General features: G+C 38.4%; 1 protein-coding gene across 7 annotated transcripts in view; it reads right to left on the bottom strand.

The window, feature by feature from the left end:
• The window catches only part of LOC131683704 (RIMS-binding protein 2), a 331,371-nt gene that overhangs the window by 39,718 nt on the left and 278,971 nt on the right, over positions 1-12,682 (bottom strand). For all 7 annotated transcript variants that reach the window (XM_058965931.1, XM_058965934.1, XM_058965935.1 and 4 more), the window contains one exon: positions 2,242-2,309. In XM_058965931.1, coding sequence (XP_058821914.1) covers positions 2,242-2,309 — 68 coding nt within the window. The remainder of the gene's footprint in view (positions 1-2,241; positions 2,310-12,682) is intronic.

Here is a 12,682-nt window from a genome sequence, read left to right as displayed (position 1 = left end):
CCATGTCGTCAAGAATATTGTACTTTTTCTAATGCTTTTAAATTATTAACTTCGTAATGAATGTAAAATGTAAAATGAAATTTATGAAACTCCTGGATGGAGAGCGTTGTGACGCGTTAGAGCTGTTAGGTTTTCTCTTCATAAGAATAACTTAAGAAGGAGAAGAGCCAAGCGATTTTTTCAGTCCGTTGGTTATTTCGTCAAAACTTCGACCATGCGTTATACCTTTCAAAATAATCTAGATCGGTCTATCTGTTTTGGAAGCATTTGAAAAAATACATAACTTCAACGTGACAGAAGAATCCCATTTGTGGCCAATTAATCCATCCGCTGTAACTCAACGTTCTTGGACCAATTTGAAAAAGGCTTGAAAGAAAACTTCACGCATCAAAGAAAACTTCGAATGCTCAGATCAAAAGGCTCTGAACTCAGAGATCAACGTTTTTATTAGCAGAGGAGAATGATGTTTCTTATTATTGGAATTAGCGCACAATGTGAGGAAATTTACAAATTTCTTTAGCATCACATTCGGACAAAAAATCGAATGAGTTGATTCACTCGATTGGATTTTGTGGTGAAGAAGTTATCGTTTCTTTTTAATAGTAGCCGCACAGCCTTGCTTGGAGAATCGAGGCATGTTGGAAGAATTAAATATTTCTATAGGCTGAGTTATTCTTGAAAAATGTTTTAGTCTTGAAAAAGATTGATTGAGACGTAAATAGTCAAGAGAAAGGCTGATTGTCGAAATAATATAGGTAGTCTGGAGAAAGACGGTTGCTGTGGACGAACTCTAGGTAAACCCGGAGCTATCAAGTTTTGTAACCGGATCGAACGAAGGTTCAAGCCGGGCCGATACCGCAAACAATATGAATAGGAATCGGCTTGACGATTTGCTATTAGATATTGATATTTGATTTGATATTTTCAAGATGGCGACATGCAGCTCAGTAAAATTTTGCACACAAACCCTTAACAATATATTTCTGAATAGACTTCACAAGTGAATGAAGGTCGATGTCTGTTGCAATTATACAACCTGAAAGGGCTTAATGAGTAGATGCCAGAGGTTTCCTTGGTTCCTAGATAAAAGCTCATAATCATTTCCTCATATTATATAAATAATTCGGTTGACTGATAACTCTAAAAGAAGGACCGCCACAGCTATCGCAGACTAATTTGGAATAATTATTCTGATTATAATTTAAACCAATATAATAAATTGAATCAAAACATTTTCTACCCAATTCGAACAAGATTGTAGTAATGTGCTCGCTCTCAGTAATTTACCACAACCAAAGACAGCAGGTTTAGAAATTGCTGTTATCTGGATAACGTGTTCTAAGAATTTACGGATAGTGAAACGGGTTCGAGTACATTAAACAGAGTGCAAGTTTGTTTTGCAACTGAGCTGTTTGGCGTTTGTATACAACAAACAACAAAGAGCTAAAACATTGATTTAGTAAAGCAAAAAATACGGTAGTACCGGGTAGAATATCGATTAAGATATATAAACAGCGATAAAAAAATTGAACATAAAATCATCCTTCCATCCAAAAAGAGTTAAAGAATCTACCAACCGCAACATAACACGAAAATAGTGAAATAATAGCATCTGTAGGAAGAAAATATTACGAGACAGATAAAGGGTTTTGAAAGGGGGAATAATTTCAATAGCACTGGATATCTAGTTCAACAGTTAAAATTAACCGAAGCCTAACGCAAATTTGCTCATAACTATATCTAAATCGCTTGGTGCGGTACGATTGTTCGACGTTCAAAGTTTGTCAAAGGGAGGAATCATGGTAGGATGTTGGATTGTAATTCTTGTTTCTCTTCCTAAGTCACCCTAACGATCAACATCATTTCCGAGCGGTGTTCGAACAAACAAGATCGAAATACGAATGAAACGAGTTTGAAACGAATAAACAAACTATTGGTGTGTGTGAGAACAACAGGGATTAAAAACGGAACGAAAACTTAACTAACGGTCTTTTAAGGGGGGAGTTAGGTATGAAAACTGATCTATAGATTCAAAATAGTTCTTGAAATTGGAAAACAAATTGATCTAACTTTTTTTTTCAAAACAGTGGGCAGGTGGGTGTGTATTAAATTACATTTTAACGAGTCATCGTTCTAAATAGTGAATTTCAATCAATTGCTGGTTTAAATCATTGTATGCAAAGGGCGTATTTTTGTTGAAATTCAGAATTTATGTATTTTGCGATGTTTTTCAGTAGTTACCTGCGTTTGGTGATCGGGGGCAGGGTGGCCCGTGTTGTCTAACAGTGTAGGGGAAGAAGGGCGAGCATCTAGCAACAAACAACATGAAGACTTGACATTTACCACAGCAGAGCAGAATTCGAACATTTCGGACGGTGCGTTTGACAAGTTTATAACGTCGGAAGACGCATAGTTTCACCGTGTTCACATTGATTTACGGTGCGATCGAAAAGTCGATACACGCACATACGACTACACACAAATTCTTAATCGAAGGAAAGTACAAACACCAATGGATAGAACATGGCCACATTTACATCGAGTACAGTGCACATAACAAATGATTTTGTTATTTGGACTAGGTTAGTGCTTTGGGGGTACTTGAAATGCTAACGTGTATTAACTTTTATTCGCACAGATCTCGACGATTTGCATTCGCACCATCCGAACGTTCTTTCCTTTAGGTACTTTAAAATTATTCAATGAAATAAACGTGTTAAATTGTACATAAAACAAAAATAAGACCTGATAAAAATATAATTGCTGAAAACTAAAAAGTAATACACATAGGAAAGAGAGAGATAGAGAGATAAAGAGCTGCCTCAAGTTGTGCGCACACTGAACATTTAAAGCTTTTTCGGCTCAACCATCTTCATACTCGGATAACAAATTAACCAGAACTTAGGGTAACGGATCGATTCTAATGATGCTTTTAATTAGTATCATCTCCCGCAAACTCTAAACTGACGGATTGTAAAGCAAACTGTAAGGATAACGAAATCAAAGGCAAGGATTCTTAAGAGAACTTATAATCAGCGGTATAAGTGGATAATAAATAGTTCAAAAAACAAACTTTCGTTTCACGCAAAATCAAAAGTCTTACCAAAATGCAAAAATGTTTTGGGATAATGCGGTTGGTTTTTTACGGGACATTTTTTTTAAATCGATTGTTTAAACTGTTTTCTTCTACGTATATTTTTGACATGTGTTTTACTCTTTACCTATGCTGTGGGAAATGTTCAGTTTCAATCGCAATGAAAATGTATGTAATTGTTGATTATATTTGTGTTAAAGTAGGCAAAGACAAATGAATGACTAAGGAAAATGAATGATTTGGGCAATCTTTTTGCGAAAATTTGGACAGTTTTCGGTGTGATGATTGGCGAAATTCTGCTTGCTGCTTCAGCTTGTGCTTTAAGAATACTGTTAGCGAAATTGTAAAACATGCTTGTAATTGTGCAAAAAGTGTATTTGTTGAGTTTCATTCCTCCACTCGAGGCTTTTTTATATTCGGGATACAAAATTGCTCGTTTTGTTTTAATAATTTTACTAAGTACGTTTCGATGTATACAATGTAAGAATTTTCGGATATAAATTATAATAGCAGAAGATGCCAAGATTCTTTTAGCGGAAGCTTTGCTTGGAAAGTAATACTGGGCATCAGTAATACTGGGCAATCAGTAATACGTACCTACAAAAGACAACCCGAGTTGTTGCATTGGCAAAATTGTAAATGATGATTCAGATGAGAAATCAGTTCAGAAAATAGATCTAACACCGCTGTTCCCTAAGCAGCAAACTGGCATTTGGTGACATCTTAGAACATCCTCAAGCAAAGATTTTGATGGAATTAAATTGGTGATGCGGAACACGGGCTTCCGAGGAAAGGCTTCTGAATATTTTCACCCCGTAACAGGCCGACAACGGTGTCCGGGTACCCGCAAAACTGAAATGCTCATAACTCTGGCATTTTAACCGATTTTGATACTTTAGGATGTTTGGATTCAGGAACTCATCTACTATTGAAAGTTCTGAAAACGAGCTGTGGCGATCTATCGGGAATTCGGATTCTACGAAGGAATGTTCCAGTATTGAGATACTATTTGAAAATTTCAATTGAATACTGCCTCAGAAAACCATTTATCGTTGTTTTGGAACCATTTGGTGGTTTGCCTCCGGAACTGACACTCTGGGGCAAGTTCCCGTGGGGCCGTGGGTGGCCTTTCCGAGGTGACATTGTCATATGGTTACATAACGATAAATAACTGACTTCTGAGACATTTCGAAGAATGCAGGTGACGAAACCTATTCCTTCTTAGCAAGGAACATTTTTTTCCGAGTGGGTAGTAAAATTCGAAGTGTACGGATTTCTATCCGTACTGATGAAAGTTCAGATATGGCGTGTGTAAGTTAAAATGAAAATTTCCTGATAATAGCAGTAGACCTTTTGTTAACGGGACCGACGGTTCAGCGAAAATGTGTTTGATGATTACTGATACTACAAATGTTCCACATCTAAGTACTAATTACTCCGTTCTTTTAAATTTCGTTGCATTAATTTTTCTTTCCCTGCCACAAAACCTTCTTCTCGAAGCCCGCATGATAGTGTTGACTAATGGGAATGTACGACGATCGAAATTCTTTCAGGCCTTTTTTTAATGGAAGTCGATTTTAATATTTCTCCGATTCCGAAAATAATGCCGATAAGTCTCCTTATCCAAATTATATCCATCGACGCAACCGGCCTCTGGATGGTCTAATTCCAGACCAAAGATAAGCCATTTAACATCATCGATATATCGCGTATTTTGTCTACGTAACCGCCCATGAAGTAGAAATTGATGGTGTTGTCTCCAAGAGAGAAATATGGGGTTGGCTCCTTACAAAACCCTTTGTTTCAATCAGTGAAAGTTCTGATATGCAAGCAATTGCGTTCAACAAAAATCGAGGAGTATGAGAAAACAAGTTATTTTCCATTAGCCATATTTCGAGCTTTTCGTCGGATCTGTGCTTTCAAATTTCGTTCTTTTGGACGGGGCTCGTCTACCTGTTTGCCTTTTTGTATCGAGGGGACATGAGCTGCCGTTGTTGCAAACAATGGGGCCGCAGAGTAGCCCACTGTAGAAACAAGGCACGCATAAACTGTCGATATATCCCGCATATGAATTATACGGGGAAACTCTGAAGCATTATTTTAAGGAACGCTCCGAGAATAAATGCTAAAGTGGATTATGTCACCGGCCGCGACTAGTTTCTACGCTCTCTTGTTCCCTAAAGAGCGAGATTATGATAATCCCATTGAGAAAACAACTTTTAATGTGCCTAGAAATCAGAATCATTTCCTCTCCTAAGCTTCCTCGTAAAGGCCTGAGAGTGTCCCTCGATGGGTGCTGTTACAAAATCGAAGTCTGGAAATTGTATACCAAGTGTCTCTATACTTCAGTCCTATTATTTTCCTAGTTTTTACACAATGCGTTTGCATTGTCTAAAGCCTGATTAACTTCCGACGTAGATCTTTCGCAATTGTAAAATTATCCGCCAGGGCCAAGAAAACACTATGGAGGAGCGTTTCTGTGGATCAAAATATGCTATCATTTCAATCGGATTAGCCTTTGCTCGGTACCAGGTATTAAAGTTGTCGCTCGTGGAATCCTAATCAAAGGCAAAGACTTATTGGTATTGTTTCCGTATACTTCGCATGGTTTTAGAAGACTTCATACTTCCACGGTATGCCATGGGGTTGTCTTCACGATGATAACCGATCTATCTTACTGCATGATATTCGCGACAATTTCAATATGACCATCTTAAATACGGTGGGAGTGACAAGAATGCCTACTCCACCAGCGCGGTCAAGTCACTGTACTCGACCTCGCTACAATTTGTGTGTCCATTGATTGAGAGAGCTACACGTCCACTATATCCGAAACAATCGAATTAAAAAGAGAAATTTCTCCGGTGGAAGTGTACAGCATTTTGACTGGCTTGAATCTCTAAATTGCTATTAAAGATCAAACGAAACGTATACCCGGCGCAAACAACCGTGGACGGTATCTCACTCCGTAGTGGGCAGAGAACTTGAAATCTGAAAAATGCGGTTATTGGCACCGGTTCGTCGACGGATTAGTAAGAGAAACAATATTTCGTCTGGTGGCTAGGCCCTAGATTGTGTATTCGATTCAACCTTTGGTCGGAATACACGGAACCAAGAATCTTTCTTCGGCAAAAACAGCATTCCATGTAGATCCACATTCAAACAATAGACGTTGCGCGATGAAATGATAATACTGTACATAAATGTAATGATTGTTCTTTAAACACACAAATTTATCCGACAGCAAAGATGCTCGCGCTAAGCATTGTAGTGCGCATATCACCGTTTCGTTCGTCAGATGAAGACAGCTATGCATTGTTTCTATGCTAATTATTATGACAGTACTGGTGATCATAAAAGAGGCGGTGCTGCAAACATTCTCCCCGTAAAAATTATGATTTTATATTCACATATTAACGACATGGCCCACATTGGCACAGTCCCAAGAAGGCTCTCTGTTCGATGGAGCATGGAAAGCACTCCTTGTTTTCCTGGGAAACATATGGGAGTGCTTCTTCTGAAAAATCGTACCAGGTTAACAGGTACATATATTAGTTTGAGTTCTTTCGCATAGCTCCACTTAGGCATTAGAAGGATATTCATGAAATATCCAGCAGCTTCAACAAGTATTTCAGTATTTTTTGTCAGAGGACGCTCTAAAATTGGCAAATTTCGTGGGACAGTGGAAGTTTAGGAATCCCAAAGGTATCAATAAACCTTGTTTAAAGGGGATGGATGCAGGTCGTGACTTTCTTCGGGTGATACCTTGGGTCGTAGAGAGCATTCGGTCGTGGTGACTTTTGCAAAGTATTGTGAAACTTGATCGCGCATCACAATCGGTTAATGCATTACCAGTGCTTCTAATTTTAGAAAACTTAGTTTTTTCACAATCTTGTAGAATAGATGATTTGAAGTAACTTTTCTGAAGATACTATTCGTCTATTAATTAATTTGGGGGATATAAATCCAAATATTGGGAGGGGTACCTTAAAATCAGTTTTTTGACATATTAGCCATACAATGCATTTCTATCACATAAGTATTTTAAAAAAAATTCAGACATTAGTAAATTTTACTGAACATAGTAATTTATTTGGATGACAAGTTGACAATAGATGAATTTTTATGCGGAATATTGAGAGTTCTACAATACAAAGAAGAGTAAGTGCCCAAAATGTCCCGATCGTTATTTTCCAAGTTCTATTACAACACATTACAGCAAATTTAATCGCGTTTATGACTGGTTCACAATATTTCAACATTTTGAAACAAGTCATCTTGAAAAAGCATTTATTTACTGAAATTTTCGTTTTCATCCCAAAATTGACATCCAAATTTTATTGATGTGTTTAGAAAATTTATGAAATTCGCTAATCTCTAAAACTGTCTAGAATAAACCTAAGTAATAGAAAATTGTTGTATAAAAAAACGACAAAAACCGATTTTGAGGTATCACTACCCTTACATCGCCCGAAAAAGTATACATGTAAAAATGTTTTCGGTAAAGTTACTCCAAATTAGCTGCTAAATATGGTTACGGAAGAAACAAAAATTTGTTTTATAAAAAAAGTTTAAAAAAAATGGGAGTACCTCCTTAAGAAAAGTAAAGGCGTAAACTGATGCGTTAGGGGCCGTACACAAATGAAGTAGCTTTTTTTCGGCGATTTTGACCCTTCCGTCCCCCCTCGTAGCATTTGGTCACAAAATTCTAACCCCCCCCCCCCCCCTCGTCCCATGCAAAGCGGCCAGTGGATGAAAAGAAAGTTACATATGTTTTTCAATTATTTTAAATACATGTCCTTTCAAAATGTTTGACGACTTTTATCACCATTTTCATTATAACAGCAAATTTCGTGCAAAATAAGTCAAAAGTAGTGTTGATTGTTTTGAATTTTATATGTCAATTGGAGCATGAAGAGAAGTTCTCTCAGTTCCCAATCCTGCAGCTGCTAATGATTCTAAGAAGCATACGTTCATATAAATTACTAAATTTTGTTTGGTTGAATCCGAAGTGAAAACTCAATTCAGCTTCCAAACTAAGTCTACTAGTTGGCAACATTAGCTAACTAATGTAGCAAGTTAAATCCGCATACAAAATCTTTTCGTATTTTTGCGAACTTGTGATTCCTCGACGCGTAAAGTTTACCTCATGAAAAACCGCCTCAAAAGTAACTTGTTTGAATTTAAATTTATTTCTCTTGGGAATGGAGGAACATTAAATTGTTTTTTCTAAACAATGGGTTTTAAATTTAATGCTACGTCGCACAACTTCTGACCCTACCCTCCCCCTCGTCACACTTCTTCCCAAATTTGTTGTACCTCCCCCCCCCCCCTACCCACCAAAATGCTACGTCATTTATACATGGCCCCTTATTACGTTTTATGAAACTTTACTGACGATATCTAAACACGAAAATGCCAGTAAATTCTTTTGGTTTTGGGACCACTCTGCGTTGTGATGCGCATACTACCTCCAAATCAACAACCAGTACCACCAACGATAAAAAAGTAAATGACAAAAAAACGCGGATATTCAATCGTGACTCGTAGGTCTGACAAAGAATCCAAACCAGTTAATCGTGTAAACCTATACAACATCGTCACAAAAATGTGGCATTACGACTGTAGCGCTGTTAATTGTTGTCTCTAGAAAGGTTTGCCGAAGTCTCGGTGGCCACGCTGAACTTTTTTTGTTTTAAACAGCCATGCATTTCACGTTCGTATTTGTTATAACATACGCAGATTTCATTCTATCAGCAACAATTTTCGAAAAACTGCCATCGATAAAAATACAGTGTAAACAATACACTCTAAACTACTTCTACCCAAATTTTCAAGAGAAAATACCCAATAGGTCATTTTCTGCAGCGGTTTTTCCTTGATGCAATTTTATGTGGGACACCCTTTAATAGCGTTTTTCTCGAAACAACTTTTTCCAATTTTTTTTTAAATTGGCGAACACGATAACTCAAAAACTAAATAACGAATTGAATTGATTTTTTATGAGAATGCCCAATATGTGTAGCCTGTCGATAAACCAAAGAAAACTGAATAAATTTTTTTTCTCCCTATTATTTTGAATAAAAATGAATTTTACAGTAAAATATGAGATTTTTCGGTTTCCGTGAATGCATTTTCCGAAACTCGAACTTTTTTTTATTTTTTGTGGTTCATCGATTAACTACAAGTCTAAGCTTTACAAAACTTATTGAATTTCCCATATCAGACAATTTTATCGAGAGTTATCGTGTTCGCTGCGGCGCACCTCGACTTGGAAATGGTTGGACGTCTAGTCTTGGAACGCTCGTATGTGTGGCTCTGTGTGATGGAAAATATTTTTTTTTCACACACAATGAATGTATAAAGCAATCCTAACATTACACAATATATCTTTTGTTGTCTTGCCTTCAAAATCGTAAAACCAAATAACTTTCGTTTTGAGCACTTTACACCAGACGCTCCCTTAATATCATGGTATTTCAACAGTAGACTATTGAAAAATCCACATCATCGCAAAAAAATTGTGAAAATGTACGACAACCGTCCATTCCGTTTTGTTAATTGTTGCTGGATTTTCATTATTCGAACACCAATTGATTCAGACGATTGCCAGTAAAAATGCATTTGCGCTCGTTAATGATCAGTTATATGCCTTTAGATAAGAATAATAATGTTTAAAAGTTATATTAAAATTGTATAGGCATTAATCCGTTCATTATTAATTTTGTGATGGATCATAATAGAAAATCAGCTGAATCATTGTAAAATGGTTTTCAACCATTTGCTTCGTTCCACTATACATTTTGCGACAAAGATATATGTTGTTGCGCCCTTTGGCGAACTCCTCCTAGGTAAACGCATTCCACACCCGGTACCAGCGGCGGGATTGTCACCGCTAGCAGACTGCCCGTCAGATGCCCTTCAGCCGATAGATGGGAATGAAAAGAAATCTACAATTAATAGTTCACATGTATCTTAGCCAGTCAGATGATCACAGTCTTCGTTTTCGCTTAAATTTACTTACAATCTACTTATAATTACTTATATTATACTTACAATTATGAATTTATTTTGCTAAAAGTGATTGAACTAAAGGTAATAGTGTGGATAATATGATCCAAAAAAAAATATACTGAATTAATAATACCTTATTCTAAGGTTATGGTCGATTGGAAGTAGCCGAGCGAAAATATTGCGAGCACTATTATAATTATAGGATTATTTAAGAGGTAATTAGGCTAAAAGTATTGCTATCTATATCTATACAATGCGTAAAATTATTATACTTAATCAGATGCCAAGATTGAGGATTTGCTACTCACGGGAATAGCATCCGGAAAGTGTGAACGGATCAATAAGGCACTAAACGTATGTGTGAATAACCTCAATTCTAGTTTCTAAATACTAAATCTAAAATGTACTTATTTCAGAAAAAATTTAACGCCTATCTACAAAAAAACTGCGTTTAAATATTTGGAAACTGCCTTTCTGTTGCATGCTCTTGCAACATATTAAATTTTTTGTTTAATACCCCGGAATGTCTACCAAGAGTGTAGCGGATCGCAATGATGATGCAAAGCGTAATCCAGGAGATATTGGCGCGAAGTGCGGAAAATGCAACCAAGAAGGTGGCAATCGCACGGTGTCTTGTGTTGAGTGCAAGTTCTGTTACCACTACGAGTGTGTGCAAGTGACCTCCGAAGTACTGGACGGTCCCTGGATCTGTAACGATTGTTCGAAGATGTCTGCCGAGTCCAGTAATGCCATTCTTCAGATGAAACTGCAGGAGCAGCGGAAGAAGCATCAACTAGAGCAGCAGCGGCTACTGGAACAGCTGCGGCAAGTGTTGAAGCATCAAGAGCTACAACAGCAGTATGGAGAGTACGGTTCTGAATACTTAGCAGCCTCAGAACAGCTAATCAGAAACGAGAACGTCTCGAAGGAACCTCTAGCAGCCTCTACCCCAGTTAAATCCGGTTCAGTATCTGCATCGAGTCACTTTGACGGTAATCAACGCATGCATACACTGGAGAAAGTAAATCGCGAACTTCGTGAACAGCTTGAACGAACGCAAAGGACGCTGGGTGAAAACTCGATCGCTCACCAACAAACTGCAAGGATTGCTCAGTATGAATTCCCATCAAATCAGTCACAGCAGAACATCCTAGGAACCACGAAGAAGATCACGACGCTACCACTAAGCACTATAACTGAAAGGACGGAAAAATCCACTCACGGTGGAAGTGCCATTTCGTTGTCATCAAAGGGCACAAATAGATCTGCAAAACTGCGAGAACTCCAGATGAAGGGTCTGATGGAAAGACAAGCACTGGAGAAGAAGCAACTCGAGGAAAAGCTAGCACTTGAACGTTTACTATTGGAACAGGATACAGAGGATGACTCCGACATCGAATCAAGCACAAATATCCAGAAAATCGACGATTGGTTACGTGAAACGGACCGGACTGCCAGTCACCCGCTGCCAATCAACGAAACCGGCTTACCTGGTTACTCGCATCCACTAGAGCTCACACCTCCCCGAAATCGGTCCGCAATGCTGCCGTGCCCTGTGCCACATGTCCAACCGATTGATGTGCTGCTGAATAAAGGTCAATTAGCTGCGCGGCACACAGTGAAGGATCTCCCACGCTTCGGAGGTGATCCGGAAGATTGGCCACGATTCATAGCAGCATATGAACGCACTACGAGGATGTGCGGATTTAAAAACGATGAACTTCTAGATCGTTTGGAACGTAGTCTGTATGATCGCGCCCTTAGCTCAGTCAAAAGTTTACTGCTACACCCTGAGAACGTCCCCGTGATTATCAGTAGACTAAAAACTTTATTTGGGAACCCGGAGATCATAGTTGAGACTATGGTAAGACGCGTTCGGGCAATGCCTCAACCGAAAACTGACCGCATGGACACGATTATAGATTTTGGTGTTGCAGTGCAAAATCTTTGCGCTACTGCTCAGGCATGTCAGATGGACGAATGTTTGTACAACGTCGCACTGCTACAAGAGCTGGTCGAATGCTTGCCATCTACAATCAAGGTCAACTGGGCTCTTCATCGTCAACGTAAGAGCACCGTGTCTCTGGCTGACTTCAGCGAATGGTTTGGGAATTTAGTGGAAGCGTTGAGCAAGGTGACAAGGCCACTACCCATAGTCAAGTGTCAGCGAAATCAACGGGAACGCAAAGAAGAAGCATACATTCATGTACATTCCGATGTTGCACCTAGCCACTTCCCTAAAAAGTGCGCTGCGTGTGAAAAAGGCTGTTCTTCTCTGGAAAAATGTGACAAATTTCGCAAAATGTCTCCACAGTCCCGCTGGTCGGTTATCAAGGAAATGAATGTCTGTCGCAAGTGCTTGAAAAAACATTTCAAATCTTGCGAGACAAAGGTACTTTGTGGCAGGAACGGTTGTCCTTATTTACACCACCAGCTCCTTCATGACGACAGCAAGCACAAGCTTCCTATCCAAGCTTCGAAGTTAAATTCATGCAATGCACACCAGTGTTGTCTCGGAGCAGTCCTGTTCAAGTACGTCAAGATCACTATATATGGAAAAGGAGGAAAGTCGTT

Source organism: Topomyia yanbarensis, chromosome 2 (assembly GCF_030247195.1).
Source record: "Topomyia yanbarensis strain Yona2022 chromosome 2, ASM3024719v1, whole genome shotgun sequence".
Taxonomy (NCBI): Eukaryota; Metazoa; Arthropoda; class Insecta; order Diptera; family Culicidae; genus Topomyia; species Topomyia yanbarensis.
This window is presented reverse-complemented; position numbering and strand designations above follow the sequence as displayed.